The sequence below is a fragment of the Lucilia sericata genome, unplaced genomic scaffold, assembly GCF_015586225.1.
Source record: "Lucilia sericata isolate MDLA Ls3-8-SP2 unplaced genomic scaffold, ASM1558622v1 Contig000244F_arrow, whole genome shotgun sequence".
Taxonomy (NCBI): domain Eukaryota; kingdom Metazoa; phylum Arthropoda; class Insecta; order Diptera; family Calliphoridae; genus Lucilia; species Lucilia sericata.
The window spans coordinates 131198-150242 of NW_023994270.1; the positions used below are offsets into that span (position 1 = coordinate 131198).

A 19045-nucleotide genomic window follows, 5' to 3' on the forward strand; every position below is an offset into this window, starting at 1 on the left:
TACATATTTTATAACCATCTTAAGTGGTTAAGAATAAAATGAGCAGCACCATAGCTCCAATACAAAGTAAGTATTAATTACACTGGTGGACAAAATTTAAGTTTTTTTTTCGTTCTACATAAACTACTTTATCAAAAAGTGCAATTTAAATAGCGAAAAAGTAAGTAAAGTCCATTCTTATAGCATAAACAAGCTATACCCAGTGTGCTTTGCTACCCTAAAAGCAATATAAATAAAAAATCTTCTTAATAATTTTAAAGATTCTAACTGTAATGTTTTCCAGAGATGCATTTTTTCCAAACGTTAATTAAGATTTTAATGTAATCGATGACAAAGTAAAAAAAAATCTAATATTTTCCCAGATATACGAAATTTTGTATTTAATTCATATAGGGGGTGCCAAGACCCCATTGAAAGTCCGCCCGTTATTCTCTAAATGTTCACATTAATGTCAAAGATCTTCATGTAGAATTTGAAGATTCTAGCTCTAATAGTTTCTCAGATATAGGAATTTTTCTATTTAATTCATATGGGAACTCACAGCCCCCAGATGAAAGTCCGCCCTTTTTTTCTCCAAAATATTCATATGTATAATAAAGTTCTTCTTGCAATATTTGAAGAATCTTGTTCTATTAGTTTCCCAGATAAGCGAAATTTTGTATTTAATTCATATGTGAGGTGCCAAGCCCCCCATTGAAAGTCCGCCCGTTATTCTCTGAATGTTCACATGAATGTCAAAGTTCTTCAATTAAAATTTGAAGATTCTAGCTCTAATAGTTTCTCAGATATAATAATTTTCCTATTTAATTTATATGGGGGCTCCAAGCCCCCCATTACGAAAGTCCGCTCTTTTTTCTCCAAAATGTTCAGATGAATATTTAAGTTCTTAGTACAAAATTTGAAGAATTTAGTTCTATTAGTTTCCCAGATAAACCAATTTTTGTATTTTATTAATATGGGAGGTACTGCTCCCCTCATTGGTAGTGCGCCAATTTATTTCCCAAAATGTTTACATGGATGTTAAAGTTACTCGTGCAAATTTTTAATATTCTAACTATAATAGTTTCCAAGATAAACGAATTTTTGTATTTAATTTATATGGGAGGTGCCACGCTCCCTAATGCTAATCCGCCCACTGTTTGTCTTAAATAATTATATTGATACTAAAGTTGCTCCAACAAAATTTGAAGACTCTAACTATTATATTATCTCAGATATACTAATTTAATATTTTCTTAATATGGGCGTGGCACGTCGCCCACATGAAATTTCAACATAAAAAGTAGCCTATAGTTCCTTCCAGACATACAGGAAGAAACTGTGAAAATTTCAGGAAAATCAGTCCAGCCGTTTAGCAGTCTATAAAGCACAAACAAACAAACAAACATACATACAAACACACTTTTATTTTTATATATATAGATTCATATGGGAGGTGCCTCGCCCCCTATTGCTAGTCCGCCTATTTTTTGTCCTAAATATTCATGTTGTTAATAAAGTAGCTCCGAAAAATTTTAGAACTCTAACTGTTATATTTTCTCAGATATACTAATTTAAGATTTTATTATATGGGAGGTGTCACGCCCACTATAGATTTCCACATATGTTCATATGGATGTCAAAGTTGTCCATACAAAATCTGAGGACTCTAGCTGTTGCAGTTTCTGAGATATGCAACTTTTAATTATTATTTTGGATGTAGGCGTGGCACCTCGCCCACTTAAAATTTCTAAATAAAAAGTAGCGTATAGTTCCTTCCAGACATACAGGAAGGCACTGTGAAAATTTCAAGAAAATCGGTCCAGCAGTTTAGCCGTCTATAGACTTCAAACAAACAAACAAACCCACAAACAAATAAACACACATTCATTTTTATATATATAGATTTGGGTCTTTGTCCCTGGTCTAAGTCTTTTCTCAGTTAGGGTCCTTAAGAAGCTATTAATCGTGGATGTTCCATCACAGATCTATGTACCTTTTACAGTAACATATAGGATTTCTGGTCCTTTTGCAAAATTCTGCTTTTAACAGTAATACTTTACACTCTGATATGAATTAAATATCATTCACCGATGAATTAAATTAATGATGTCTTCATCTACAAGAGTGTCGGCAATATACCACCTAATTTCAAAGCAAGGAGTTTCAGGAGTTTCAGATCTCTCCATATCTCCTAGTCTCATTTGCACTATCTTTTTGTTGAGCATTATTGTGTTCGACGATGAAAATCTTGGTTTGAGAAGAAAACATAAGTTTATGTGACATAGGATATATTTTTTAGGATGAAACCCTGTAAAGTCGGAATTGTACATTTTTGAATATGAAACGTTCTTTCAAAGTTGCATGGCCATCAGAACAAATAAACTTTATTTTTAAGAGTTGGATATTAACTCCTCGCTCTTAGCATTTGACAGCTTCAGATAATCTGATGCTGTGCACATAGTCGTTCGCAGCTAGTGTTTACAGTTCTTGTTATCTTCCTGAAGAAAATAGTATTAGAGACAAAATTCTGCTCTTTGCAAGACTATTGTTGGAGTCCTGATTTTGTGAAAGACCTCCCACTTCTCCAAGTCTAGTTTAGCATTTCGGCTGAATCTACAATTTTATTATGTACCAGATATTTCAACTTACTAGTATCCCCTCATGTTGTTCACTTGGCGCATTGTCCGCCACGGACACTAAGGTGCCCACCTCACAGTATACATATTTTAATGTGGACCTACATACATGGTTTTCATACTTTTGGACAAAGAAATGTTGAAAACTTATGCAAATATACGAAAAAATCATCATCCATTTACGTTGCAATGTCCTAGTTAAGGACCACATAATTAACTAATCCCAAAACTACTCCTTTGCTGAAGTTATGGGATATATAGGACTATATGATACATAATATAGTCCTATGTAAAGAGTAGTACTTTTGGGATTACCTAAATGAAGGGTCAAGATAGGGGTCAACAATTTTCGCTTTAACTCAAATTGTCGGATTTCGTATATTACATGAAGGACCACAATAATCTGAAACGCATTACTCGAGATAAATTTGTAAAAAAAACACATCTACCAACACATGGCGCATAGTTTATATGTAAGTACGAGAATATATGTACATACAATCAATTTTATTAAATTTTTATTACAAAATTTGTTTTAATTTTATTGTGCATAAATCTTAAGACATTGTTGTATGAACCAAACAGACAGATTGACCCATAAAAATGCTAAAAATAACTATTAGCCGGCACAAACTTGTACGATGAATCTATAGACATGAACAATTTGCTTAGAAATAAAATACATACATATGTATGTATTTGCAATTATGTTGTTGTAAAGAATATAAAAAGATATACTTTTAATTTCGAAAATGTATTATTTCTTTAATTTTAGATCTTAAGAATATTATAAACAATCAATCAAATGATAGCATGGATTTCCTAACAACAGTCCCAACGGTGCCAGCAACTTCAACAAATACAATGATGAACCCAATGAGCAGCAGCAGTGCAAATTCCCTGCAACCGCCACTTTTACAGCAGCAACAGCAAACATCTTTACTCGGTCCCATGATCGACTTTAATCAAACAAAATCTCAGTTGGCCAATGCAAGGCCACTGGAAAGTTTAATGATTTATGAAAATTTCGATGTGCATGAGACCCATCGCATCGAAGACGGCATAAGTACACAAATGGCCAGGTTACCACCTAAAAAACAGGAATTATTAAAACAGTTCGGTATTCAAACAAATCAAACTGTAACGTATTATGAAAAGTATATAATCATCGAAAATTTCAACAGATTTTGCAATGTGAGCAAAAAGTGAAAACACAGAAAAGAATGAAAACAAATCATTCTAAATCATTCATTTATTTTTTCTATTAAAACATTTACATTTGAAATGCAATTTAAAGAATTCGTATTTTTCCAAAAATGTCTGGTATTATGTTAATGTGTTTTCTTTTACTTTCGATTTAGGAATATAAGGTGGCCGATCATAGACCCTTTTTGGATTTACAGGAGAACGGTTTACCAAAATCCGAACAGCTCAAATTCATACGCTATTTGGGACAGGGATTACCCAATTTGACATTAAGTAAAATCTACTTGGTGTTCAAAGATTTATTAGGCATAAGTAGAATAGAAAAGTGAGTTCAAGTTTTCGCAAATTATATAATACAGAATTTACACAGTAATTTATTATTACCAATTTCAGAATGGCTTTGGATGGCTATAATTTAGATGCGATATTGAAAAAAAAAAAGAAAAATTTATATAATAGAATGACAGCTGCAGCAGGTATGATCGAAACACTTGCAATCACTAAATATTTCCTCTAATTTTGTAAAACATAATTCCAGTTCACAAAGAATGTCACCCGGAAGCTACGACCCCAACACCGCCATCAACCTCCATATCAACAACTCCCGCACAACCGAGCGCACCATTAATGCCGTTATACCAGCAAGACGCTTATAAAACTTAACGTTGGTGTTTTCTCCCGATTAATTTAATTACAAGTTGGATTTCGTATAAACTAACTATAAATATTGTTATATGATTGAATTGAATTCCCAAAAAAAAAAACCATAACTCGTCTCCCGAAAAATAAAAACTTCCTGGAACTGGACCAGTAACTGTTGTGTCTTTACAAAAACAAAAAATTGCTAAGAAATGAAAAAAGTAAAAAAAGTGCTAAAAATTTAGATAAAATCAAAATTTAAGGGAATATAACTAAAAAAAAATCTAAAAACAAGTATATCAAGTATTAAATTAAATAATAGAATTGAGCAATTTATACGGATTTCTTAAGAAAAAAATGTTATAAATATAATACTCATAAAGAATAATTTCGACAGAAAGAAATTTGCACTTTTGTCTTATATTTTATAAATCTTACTTCAGGAATTTAGACAATTATATCACGATTATCACTATATTGCAGTGATTTTGTTGGTTTACAGATTGTTTCGTCTCTTTTTAACAGTCATTTTGATCCTTTTATTTTGGATGTTATTTTCCTGAATACTAAAAGTTTTACTGCGAAATTAACCGCTCCAACAGTTATATGAGAACTCTACATCCCTTATGAACAGAAATTCTCTTTACATTTCTGAGTATTTTAAGAGTAGGGTCGGGAGGGAAACTTCCCACGAAAAAAACTAATAAAGCAACATATTCTTCTCTTTTTTGTGTCCGTCGTTGTGAACTTCTTCAACTCATATAGTTTGTCCAAATAGTACTGTATAACGTACTTCACTTTCTACTCCGTCGTTCGAACGATGGGTACCAATATTACGTAAGTCTATGTGCATTAGAGAAGATTTTATTGATTTCTACAAGTACTAGACAATAGACTAAACTATAGACTAAACTATAGACTAGACTATAGACTAGACTATAGACTAGACTATGGACTAGACTATAGACTAGACTATAGACTAGACTATAGACTAGACTATAGACTGGACTATAGACTAGACTATAGACTAGACTATAGACTAGACTGTAGACTAGACTATAGACTGGACTATAGACTAGACTATAGACTAGACTATAGACTAGACTGTAGACTAGACTATAGACTAGACAATAGACTAGACTATAGACTAGACTATAGACTAGACTATAGACTAGACTATAGACTAGACTATAGACTAGACTATAGACTAGACTATAGACTAGACTATAGACTAGACTATAGACTAGACTATAGACTAGACTATAGACTAGACTATAGACTAGACTATAGACTAGACTATAGACTAGACTATAGACTAGACTATAGACTAGACTATAGACTAGACTAGACTAGACTATAGACTAGACTATAGACTAGACTATAGACTAGACTATAGACTAGACTATAGACTAGACTATAGACTAGACTATGGACTAGACTATAGACTAGACTATAGACTAGACTATAGACTAGACTATAGACTAGACTATAGACTAGACTAGTCTATAGACTAGACTATAGACTAGACTATAGACTAGACTACAGACTAGACTATAGACTAGACTATAGACTAGACTATAGACTAGACTATAGACTAGACTATAGACTAGACTATAGACTAGACTAGTCTATAGACTAGACTATAGACTAGACTATAGACTAGACTACAGACTAGACTATAGACTAGACTATAGACTAGACTATAGACTAGACTATGGACTAGACTATAGACTAGACTATAGACTAGACTATAGACTAGACTAGTCTATAGACTAGACTATAGACTAGACTATAGACTAGACTACAGACTAGACTATAGACTAGACTATAGACTAGACTATAGACTAGACTATAGACTAGACTATAGACTAGACTATAGACTAGACTATAGACTAGACTATAGACTAGACTATAGACTAGACTATAGACTAGACTATAGACTAGACTATAGACTAGACTATAGACTAGACTATAGACTAGACTATAGACTAGACTATAGACTAGACTATAGACTAGACTATAGACTAGACTATAGACTAGACTATAGACTAGACTATAGACTAGACTAGACTAGACTATAGACTAGACTATAGACTAGACTATAGACTAGACTATAGACTAGACTATAGATTAGACTATAGACTAGACTATAGACTAGACTATAGACTAGACTATAGACTAGACTATAGACTAGACTATAGACTAGACTATAGACTAGACTATAGACTAGACTATAGACTAGACTATGGACTAGACTATAGACTAGACTATAGACTAGACTATAGACTAGACTATAGACTAGACTACAGACTAGACTATAGACTAGACTATAGACTAGACTATAGACTAGACTATAGACTAGACTATAGACTAGACTATAGACTAGACTATAGACTAGACTATAGACTAGACTATAGACTAGACTATAGACTAGACTATAGACTAGACTATAGACTAGACTATAGACTAGACTATAGACTAGACTATAGACTAGACTATAGACTAGACTATAGACTAGACTATAGACTAGACTATAGACTAGACTATAGACTAGACTATAGACTAGACTATAGACTAGACTATAGACTAGACTATAGACATGACTATAGACTAGACTATAGACTAGACTATAGACTAGACTATAGACTAGACTATAGACTAGACTATAGACTAGACTATAGACTAGACTATAGACTAGACTATAGACTAGACTATAGACTAGACTATAGACTAGACTATAGACTAGACTATAGACTAGACTATAGACTAGACTATAGACTAGACTATAGACTAGACTATAGACTAGACTATAGACTAGACTATAGACTAGACTATAGACTAGACTATAGACTAGACTATAGACTAGACTATAGACTAGACTATAGACTAGACTATAGACTAGACTATAGACTAGACTATAGACTAGACTATAGACTAGACTAGACTATAGACTAGACTATAGACTAGACTATAGACTAGACTATAGACTAGACTAGACTATAGACTAGACTATAGACTAGACTATAGACTAGACTATAGACTAGACTATAGACTAGACTATGGACTAGACTATAGACTAGACTATAGACTAGACTGTAGACTAGACTATAGACTAGACTATAGAGTAGACTATAGAGTAGACTATAGACTAGACTATAGACTAGACTATAGAATAGACTATAGACTAGAATATAGACTAGACTATAGACTAGACTATAGACTAGACTATAGACTAGACTATAGACTAGACTATAGACTAGACTAGACTATAGACTAGACTAGACTATAGACTAGACTAGACTATAGACTAGACTATAGACTAGACTATAGACTAGACTATAGACTAGACTATAGACTAGACTATAGACTAGACTATAGACTAGACTATAGACTAGACTATAGACTAGACTATAGACTAGACTATAGACTAGACTATAGACTAGACTAGACTATAGACTAGACTATAGACTAGACTAGACTATAGACTAGACTAGACTATAGACTAGACTATAGACTAGACTATAGACTAGACTATAGACTAGACTATAGACTAGACTATAGACTAGACTATAGACTATAGACTAGACTAGACTATAAGACGAGACTATAGACCTAGACTAATAGACTATCTACTAAGACTAGACTAGACTAGACTATAGAACTAGACTATAGACTAGACCTATAGACTAGACTATAGACTAGACTATAGACTAGACTATAGACTAGACTAGTAGACTAGACTATAAGACTAGACTATAGACTAGACTATAGACTAGACTATAGACTAACTAAGAGACTAGACTATAGACTAGCTATAGACTAGACTATAGACTAGACTATAGACTAGACTATAGACTAGACTAGATAGACTAGACTATAGACTAGACTATAGACTAGACTATAGACTAGACTATAGACTAGACTATATACTATACTATAGACTAGACTGTATACTAGACTATAGACTAGACTATAGACTAGACTAGAGACTAGACTATAGACTAGAACTATAGACTAGACTATAGACTAGACTGTAGACTAGACTGTAGACTAGACTGTAGACTAGACTATAGACTAGACTATGGAATAGACTATAGACTAGACTATAGACTAAACTTAGACTAGACTATAGACTATACTATGGAATAGAATATAGACTAGACTATAGACTAGACCATAGACTAGACTATAGACTTGACTGTAGACTAGACTATAGACTAGACTATAGACTAGACCATAGACTAGACTATAGACTAGACTATGGACTAGACTATAGACTAAACCATAGACTAGACTATAGACTAGACTATAGCCTAGACTATAGACTAGACTATAGACTAGACTATAGACTAGACTATAGACTAGACTATAGACTAGACTATAGACTAGACTATAGACTAGACTATAGACTAGACTATAGACTAGACTATAGACCAGACTATAGACTAGACTATAGATTAGATTATAGACTAGACTATAGACTAGACTATAGACTAGACTATAGACTAGATTATAGCCTAGACTATAGACTAGACTATAGACTAGACTGTAGACTAGACTATGGAATAGACTACACTATAGACTAGACTATAGACTAGACTATAGACTAAACTATAGACTAGACTATAGACTAGACTATGGAATAGACTAAAGAGACCAATTGATGTCTCCTCAATTGGCCGGAGGTTGAAATAATAGAATTTACATTCAAGAAAAAATCCGTTGTTTCGCAGTCAATTTGTTTCGGGCCACGAAAAGTTTTCTAAACAAGTTAAATATTAAGATATGTATGTCTTTGACATTATGGTATGGTAACCATTAAACTTCCCATTAGTCGAAAACAGTGATTATATTTATAATTTTTTTTTTAAGAAAACAGTATCCAAAATAACACACATTTATTAAAACATAAATAGAAATACAGTAAAATTATCTAAATAATTTGATTAAAAAATCTTAAGTTTTAGTAAAATTAAAGTTTGTCAAATTACCTTTATTATCGAAATTATTTTAAAAAAAGTCTGCAATCAGATGGCCAAAATTGTTTATACCCTCCACAACTATAACAAAATGATTATAGGAATTAAATTATACATTAAACCAACTCGTAAAAAATAGTACTTGAGTTACCCTTCTTAAACTATTCCTTTTTATGACCGTTCAAGAAATTGTCCATTGTAATTATGATCGGAATAAGCTGAAATTTTAAAAATAAGTAGTCCTTGAGAAGATCTAAAATGTTTACAGAATATATCTTTTAGATCAAGAGAGTTTTATTTATTGAAATGGCCAAATTTTTTCCCAAAAAGTTCCTAAATTTTTACTTTTAAAATAAGAAATATTCATCGGCACAATATACAATTTTTATATGGCACGGAAAGAGAACTTTTTTGTGTTATTTTTTAAATTTTCTAGTTCTATCGGACTAAGAAAAAACATCCGAGAGTAAAGCAGACTAGAACTTCTAGCTGGAGTTGAGTTCATAGCATGTCCCAGAATGATATGAATAAATAGTTTTAAAAATATATATAAAGTTTTTTATTTTTAAACATTCTACTTAAATGATTTTTAATATTGCAATAATCAGAATCCTAATCATTAGTAGTGGAGGGTATAACAAAATTAAATTTAAGTTTGAATTCAATATTAACAAATTTACGAAATGAAAACATGCATAAATAAAACACCATTATTGATATAATCAAAATCCTCTCTAGTTCCATTAAAATATAAAATACCATAAATTTAATTTAAATTTAGATAAAAAAAGTAAAACAACCAAATTATAAATAATAATGATTAATATACAATTCAAAATACATACATATATACAACAAAAAAACCATACTTAAATACATAAATATTTAAATTAAAATAAGAATTAAGAATATATAATAAAATCAATACCTAGCAACCAAATGATTAACATAATATTCCTATATACACAATACTGGCGAAATAAATTAACAGAAAAAATAAATAAACATAAAATTATTAATAATTATATATACAGTATATATAATATAATTGAATTTTTTAGATATAAAATACATAATAACATAAAAACTAATTTTGAAAATAATATAAATACAAAATTAATACTAAATTTAGTACATTCAAATATGTACAAGTATTGTAATAAATTAAGCAAAAAATAAAATACACCAAATAATTAAATATTCTCAAAAAATAATTAAATAAATACTCTATATGCAATTCGTACATATTTTTAAATACATGCAAGTGTATTTAAATATGTATGTATGTAATGCATACAAACATTTATCTTATACATACATACTCAAACACATTACAGGATATGTTCACATTGTTCAAATATTCGATGAAATAAGAATAATTATTCTTTCTGATTATAATCATTAACTATTTCACTCCTCTTTGAACAAATATTTATTTAATTAAAAATATTAAAAAAAATAACAAATTCTAAGTAGATTAAATAAACATTGCTTACGCTTATTTCATCAAATATTTGACTAATTGTTAACAATATCTTTACACTCAGTCATACATAAGAACAAACAATAAATACAAAAATTAAAATTATATATAAAAATACATAAAATATATGATAATTTAAACAATCTACAAAAAAAATAAATCAAATAATATTCTAAAGAAAATCAATATAAAATTGTGTTTTTAATTTATAATTAGGATATATTGATTTTGTCATTTCGACCTTAATATATAGAAATGTTTAAGTACTTTCACACCTATCAAATATTTGAGAAAATTATTTAGCCCTTAAAAAATCAATATTTTGAATGAATGAAATTAATGTACACAAACATACATACATAATTGTCCAATTCACAATCGATGTTGTATCGTTGTATGTCATAAAAAATGTTCAAATAAAATTTTTTGAAACAAAAACAAATCAATAATAAAAAAAATTACGACATACTACGATAAAACCACTAAACATCGATTGTGAATTGGACAACTAAATATAACTTTGAATTTGGAGCGTTTTAATTATTTACTACACCATTTTTAACTGAAATTAGGAAAATTCCACATGAAATTGAGAATTTCCATTTTATATTGAGAAAATTCTAATTCTAACTGAAATTAAGATTTTCAATATGAAATTGAGAAAATTCAGAATAAAATTGAGAATTTGTATTTAAAATTGGGAAAATTCTCTTGGAAATTGAGAATTTCAAAAGAAAAGTTCAATTGAAATTAAGAAAATGGGAAAGTTTGAAATGAAATTAAGAAAATTTTAAATGAAATTAAGAAAATTTCAAATGAAATTGAGGACATTTATATAACACATTTTAAATACATACAGTGTCTCACATAAATATTCGAATTTATTATTTTTTATGAATTCCTGTGTTATTGTATGATGCTACTTTAAAAATAATAATAGTATTTAAATTTTTTTAATGAAATTTTATTAATTTATATTATTTCTACGAAATACAAGAAAAAAAGTAATAAAAACTCATTAATGGTTTCCAAGAAAATGGAAAAAAAAAACCCAAAAAGGGTCATTTCAGGTACTGCGCAAAAATATTCGAATTTTTTCTAAGAACTTTTTTAGAATCCTTGAACACATGTTTTATTGTCCATTAATTAACCCATTATGCAGGTAGTGGTTATATGGAATATTTAACATTATATTTTTTGGAAATTTGCATAATTATGTTTTAAATCCTTCCTGTGTAAGCGCTTAAAATGTCCAAAGAAAAAGAGTTGATCAATTCAAATTAAAAAATTAATTTATATCTGTATAATCAAGGCCGATCAATTAAATACATATAGGAATTGTTTGATAGATTCCCACCGACAATATATTTTGTCATTACACGCATGGAACAAAGAATTCCATCGAGTATTTACCATTATCAAGTCATCCAAAACTGCTGTCAATACAGGACGACAGAGAAATACTGAGGAAATACCGAAGGAACCTTCATCTATCAGCTCCAAAAATTAACAACGTACTCATGACAGACCTGTGAATAAAAATTAGTGTCGAAATTGTGCGCAAAGTACTAGGGAGCAATAATTTGCATGGTCAAGTACCAAGGTGGAAACCGCTCATATCGAAGTTAATCGATGTTAAGTGTCTTGACTCCGCAAATAGACTCATAAGTAAGAATATTGGATCCTGGAAGGAGGTTATCTTGGACGATTAGAACAAATATAATATTTTTGGCTCAGATGGTCGTCAAATGATATGGCGAAAGCTTGGAGATGCCTTGGAATTATCTAACTTAAAACCATCTGTAAAGGACCCAAGTTGCTCTGCCATATTTTGGGGTTCTGTGTCCGTCTACGGTGTTCGACTGCTAAAATTTATTATTGTAATTATAGACTAGAAGGTCCACTTGTCAATTTTAGAGCAGAATTTGCATGCTAGTACCAACAAAATGGGGCTACAACCCATTCAATTTATTTTTCAACAGAAAAACGATCCAAAATACACGACCTGGTACGTGAAAATGTTGATCATTAACGACCCTAAGTATCTTCTTTCACCAAATTTTCAATGGAGTTAATGTCTGGACTTAAACTCCATTGAAAATTTGTGGTTATATTTAAAAGAACAACTTTTAAATCACTCATTATCCTCTAAAACAACCATAGGGTTGCTTTGCATGAAGAATGGGACATAATAACGCCAGAACTATTCCATAAATTGGTAGAAACGGTCCCACGACGCTTGGAAGTTGTTTTTAAAAACAAAGGCTATTATACAAAACATTAATTTCATTTTAATTATTTATTTTTACTTCATAATGCTAATCTAAATATGATTTATACAAAAAATTCGAATATTTTTGTGAAGCTATTTTTTGCACTTTTTTAAAAAAAAGTTAAATTAGTTTATGTAAATTATTTTTTTTTTAATTTTTAAAATGTGGTATAAAATTTAAGGACTGTCTGGACAACATAATATATTTATTTATTTATTTTTCCCACAAAATCTATTATAAAATGATGTCTGTTTTCATAATACATTAAATTCGAATACTTATGAGAGACACTGTATGTATATCATGAATACTACATAGGAATACCACTCAATCGATCCGGATTGGTAACCAGAATACGTCAAAGTAAGAAAAAATATTAAAATGTGGTCTGTATTTTCCGCTGAAGGTAAAAGTTAAGCTCTCGGTTAGGTTAGGTTACGTGGGTTGCTCGCTAGTAAGCGAGTTCACTCGGAGGCCTTGTGGCCCATTGTGATACCCTTAGAATTCCCATTCCCGAATATTGAGAGAATGGTTTCCCTCCCTAAATTCGTTGACTACTTGGTTCGTTCGGTCTCCGTGAAAACCAGCTAATAAAACCGATCATGTCACATAGAAGGTGTTGGACCGATTCCACTTCTTCTTCGTCTAAACAGCTTCTACAGTAGCTATAACATAGCCCATACGTTCCGACATATGCCCAGAAATTATACCAGTTAGAAGCATTACGTTTCCACTTGAGCTGAGAGTATAATATTACGCCAAGATATTTGGCTTCGCTTGAGGTATTCAGAATGGTACCATTCAAACGCGGAGGTCTGAATTCTGGAATTTTGTACCTTAATTTTCTTTGGCCCATGATAGTAGAAGGCTGAGGGCTGATTCCATGAAATTTCCCTTGAATAAGAAGCACAACGTCGTCAGCATATGCGACTACTTTGAAACCGATCCTACTAAGTCTGAAAAGGATTTTATTTACGACAAGATTCCACAGGAGTGGAGAGATGACACCACCTTGTAGTGTGCCCCTTGTCACAACTTTCATTGTCTTGCCAATACCCAATACCCTGCTCTTGAACATATTTTCTGTCCAATTTTTTATCCGCGCATCGACTATTGCGAATATGTTCACGTTGTTAAACGCACCGTCAATGTCCAAGAAAGATGTCATAACATATTCTTTTATGCCAAGTGCCTTCTCTATAGTTCCGACAAAGTTATGTAAGGCTGTCTCCACCGACCTCCTTTTCAGGTATGCGTATTGTGTCCTACAGCAATTATCAGGAGAGATGATGTTCCTGACATGGATGTCGACCAATCTTTCCAATAAAAACGATGACAGACTGATCGGTCTATAGTCTTTGGCGGTACTATGGTTCACTTTTCCCGCTTTGGGGATAAATTTCCCTCTTGAAAGTATTAATGCTTTGACGATAATCGTCCCAGCTTACAGGGTTTTAATCCCTCTTCGCTTTATTAAAAAGTTTCCTATATTCTTTCCTTAGCTGCATTTGTTTAGGATTCCACCATGGTTGCCGGAATTTCCCTACATAAAGCATAGTTGGCTTCCTTTAAAGTCTTGGATAGATAATTTATGGATTCGTCCAAGTCTTGTGTACCATGTAGTCCATCCATTTCTGGAGGTGGTATGGCATCAATAGATCACTAAATTTGACCCAGTCGGTTTTCCTAGGATTTCTAAAGGGGTTTTCCCTAAACAGCGTAAGCAGTATCGTAAAGATTATTCTGTGATGATCGGAGAATGAGCATTCGAGTGATACTCTCCAATCAAGAATTCTGACTTAGTCCATTGACTAAGTCCCTACGAAAGTAATATCAATGACCTGTTCCCTGATCCTATTGGTCCGTTGGTCTATTACCTCTATTGCAAACCCTTAGGTTAGTAGTTAGAACGTAGTAAAGTAAACATATACAAGCTCCCCCACAGAGTATGATGGGCATTAGCCTCACATGTCATAGGATGCTAATGCCCATCACCATGGCCCCTTGTATTACACCATTCTACTAGTGTGTGTACGGCACTTGACGGCGTATTGTCTTCGTCGTAAGGTAGGTACGCAGAAGATATAATTAGGGTTGGTAGACCTTATCGCTCTAATACAACTACCGTTAAATCACCAGAACTGTAATTATATAGAAGGAAAATTTTAATGTCTTTCCTGACCGAAATACAGTTCCTTATTTTACCTTCAGGGGTTGAAGAAAGGAGCACATAGTTTCGTGACCGGACGCCTCTAACTTTACTGGCTGTAAGCCAGGGTTCTTGGATTAAGGCCACGTGGATAACTTCCTCCTCCATAAAGCGCAATAAATCGTCCGTTGCTGAGCGAAGTTGCAGAATGGTGCAGATTAATATGTACCGCATTCAGGCCACTTGGACTCATCCCTGCGCTTCTCTGCGGGCAAGATCAACCGAAGTCGGTTGAGCCCGTACTTTATGACTCCTTGAGAGGAACGAAGGAGTCGGAGGGGTTGTGCGTCGTGTGTCCTTGTTCAATCGTCCAGTCGTTAGTACCAAGCTCCTTTTTCTGACGCTTAATTAATGTTAGTATGGATTTGTCCTCCAGAATAGGAGGAATCTCAACTAGTACCCGCAAGATCTGCTCCATAAGTAGACATCTGTCCGTAGTCATTTTCCCATCGGGATGACTACGGTCTATGATGGCCACTTGCAGCTCAGGTGCTGATGTCAAGCTAGTTGATGGTTTCAACCGCTTACCCTCAGACACCTGCGTTTCACCTGACCTTTGCCGCTTTATACTAGGCCTGCTTGCTGGAACTTTGGCAGACAGTCCTTTGGGTGTTGTGCTAGCAGACTTCGTCATGCCGCATTGGTCATCACCTATGTATGTTTACGCCGCAAAAGCTTTTCCCGGGTAGTCAGAGTCGCAGGATCCCCAGAGTCCAGCGATCTGAAATACCGGAGAGAGCGTTTGTAGCCCGCCCGTGTCCTGACCTTTGTTTGTGTGCTGAGGAGAAATTGTTCACCACCTGGGAATATTTTATTCCCCCCGGACCAAAGAACTGAAAAAACAAACGTGGAAAATAAAAATAAAGTTTCGGTGTAGGGCATAAATAACCCAGTACCTGTGGGAATTGTTAATCTACTCCCGAGTCTCGTGGCGTAGTCATCCTGCAATCGGTGGTGGGTACCTTGGCCTCCGTGGTGGACAATGCGTCAAGTGTAAGGCATGTCATTTGCAAAAACATAGGGGTGAAAGAGAAGGATTAACTCGAAGAGCGCTCTAAGCTATGTACCTCATCGTTTGAATATAGGTGAGGGCTCCTACTCTGAATCCTCAGATGATAATAACAACACCTTTATTGCAAATACCAAAAGGGATTTGAGATATTTTTTTAATCCATGTAAATGTTTAGGACAACTATTTTTTAAAAAACTACACGAAATTAAAAAAAATGAATTTTAAAGTTAAATTTTCCTTATACACTGATTGTCGGACTAAACTTTTTATAAATAAATAAATCTATAATAAAAATATTATTCTTTAAAATAAATCTATAATTCTTTAAAACGGAAATTGTACGAATCTGTTGTATGCCACCAAAATTTTGATTTTCACAGGATCTTACATAGGCAATTCGGTTCAAAGAAATTCTCGATGACGCTATAACCATTCCAGGAACTTCATATGTTTCACGTTTCTGATCTGGTTTGTATATTTATTTACTGAGAAATGTCTAGAGTATTTAAATAATATAATCTGCGTATTTACTTTAATTAAATTAATATTCTTGTACTTTATTAATTCATACACAAAAGCTGACCAAAAAAGATAGGTATTAACAATTTTGTTAAATAATTATCAAAAATGATTTTATATGTATAATGTTATTTTTTTCAGGCAGTTAAATATTCTTAAGATTTACAAACTTCTTGGAAAAAATAAAATGTAAATACAGGTTTTATAAAAAAGTTCTAATTAAAAAGAATAATCATTACAAATGCTGTTTAAATGACTAAATAATTGTAAATGATGTAGAAAAAGAAACAACCCACTGAACGGGTCAAATATAACTAGAAACACTTAATAAAAAAGTGTGTTTTTAATATATTTCTAAATATATACTAGTTGGGTAAAAGTGTTTAAGATTTGGTCTTTGCAGCTTCACGTTCCATAGCACGTTGTTTAGCTTTCTCGTAAATGGGCATTAATTGACCACGTTCACCCAACATTTTTAATAGTTCCACAATAAAGGGCAGATAGTTGTGCTTGCGTCGAACATTTTCGATGCGATAACGTTTACGTTTCTCTACTTCATTATCAACCAAGAAGCGTAGCTTTGCTATTTCTGTTTCACGATCATCATCAGTTTCCATGGCCTCTTCGCCGCCACTAAGAAGTTTATCGATTTGTTGCTGATAGATTCTCTGACGATCCGAAACAATGGCCATAAGATTAAAGTGTATCTCACCTTCGCTGTACTTATTCATACGCTTCTCAATAATGGGACGTACCACATCAATCCAATTTTGTCCGCTACCAATAGCGCCTAAATCGATGGGACCCTCTTTCAAACCATCCAATTCATAGAGACGACCATCAATTGGAACATATCCTATGAAATGATAGATATCTTCATCCTTGTTTTGATTTTTCGAATCAAGTTCGAAGAGTGTTTGGCGTGCAAAACTATTGTGAACAGTGCGAATTTGTGATGCATTGCTTAAAGTTAAACCCTTGTTGTAAGGATCGAAGAATTGACAGAATTCTTTGAAATTTGTTAAGGTTTCACCTAGTTTAATATCTTCATGTTTGCAGTTAAGCAAAATACTCAAAATGGCCTGGGTGGCACAGGCATTATTGATAACTTGTTTGGCAAAGAAAATCTTCTCTAAGCGATTGTCCTTAACCACAGAACCGGCTGGTTCATCGTCTTGCACCCACTTAAACAGAAAAATAAGTCCATGTATAGGTTCCAGTTTTTTGAAGGTTTCATCATCTAATGACCAAATCTCCTCCACTTGAGCTCCCTCGCAACCTAAAATAAATTTCCAATGTATACAAAATAACAATTTTGCACAACTTGTTAGAAAAGCCGGTTTTTTGACATTAATTTACCAAATTCTTTAATCAATTCCGTAAATACTCCTGGATCACTTTCAATCAAACACCAATTTCCAGCTCCTTCCATTTTTTATTATTTATTCAATTATATGTACAGTCTTTTGCAAATAATATAATTTTAAGTATTTTCTGTTCATTCGTTACAAATCACAAAAAATTTGCAATCTCACAAACAGAACCCTACGCCGAGAAATATTAACGACGGCGGCGGCTGATACTAAAAATGTCGGCGGCGGCTTTAAATCGACTGTATGCCGGCTAAGTTTTCAACTACATTTAGTTTTGAAATCTTCAACGATTTTAAATAAAAACGGAATCCGAGAAATTAAAAAGAGGGATTTTGGAAGCAAATATTTTATATATTGGGATTGTCGACCATAGTAGAAATTTTTGTATTCGCGAATACTATTTTATGTATTTCTCTCCTTATATAACACATTTTCACGAGAACTATTTTTATTTCAACTCTTAATTTTTATACCGTTCACTTTAGTGCGAAGGATATATATAAGTTTGTCATTCCGTTTGTAATATCTATAATATAATTTTTCGACCCTATAAAGTATATATATTCTGGATTCTTATAAATAGCGGAGCACAGTGGAGCAGAATGGAAATGAGTGTGGTATGTGTCTGTTATCCTATTTCCCTTTATCATGGCATAGATAATACGGTTTGATATTCGATCAGACTCGGTCTTCGTGTAGTAAGGGCTTTACAGTTAGTCTGAGTGCACATTTAA

The 19045-nt window shown here is 32.6% G+C and overlaps 2 protein-coding genes across 3 annotated transcripts in view; one reads left to right on the forward strand and one right to left on the reverse strand.

The window, feature by feature from the left end:
• Positions 1-5316, forward strand: part of LOC119602612 (putative uncharacterized protein DDB_G0289263) — a 61038-nt gene extending 55722 nt beyond the window's left edge. For both annotated transcript variants that reach the window (XM_037954217.1, XM_037954218.1), the window contains 4 exons: positions 3394-3812; positions 3980-4149; positions 4218-4300; positions 4363-5316. In XM_037954217.1, coding sequence (XP_037810145.1) covers positions 3394-3812; positions 3980-4149; positions 4218-4300; positions 4363-4487 — 797 coding nt within the window. In that variant the 3' untranslated portion in view covers positions 4488-5316. The remainder of the gene's footprint in view (positions 1-3393; positions 3813-3979; positions 4150-4217; positions 4301-4362) is intronic.
• An 11629-nt stretch (positions 5317-16945) lies between these two features.
• LOC119602609 (ubiquitin carboxyl-terminal hydrolase isozyme L5) lies at positions 16946-18518 on the reverse strand. The gene is made up of 2 exons (XM_037954207.1): positions 18298-18518; positions 16946-18217 (listed from the first exon to the last, which is right to left on the reverse strand). Exons 1-2 carry the CDS (start codon positions 18368-18370, stop codon positions 17322-17324), a joined length of 969 nt encoding a protein of 322 aa, XP_037810135.1. The 5' UTR covers positions 18371-18518; the 3' UTR covers positions 16946-17321.
• Positions 18519-19045: the final 527 nt, after the last annotated feature.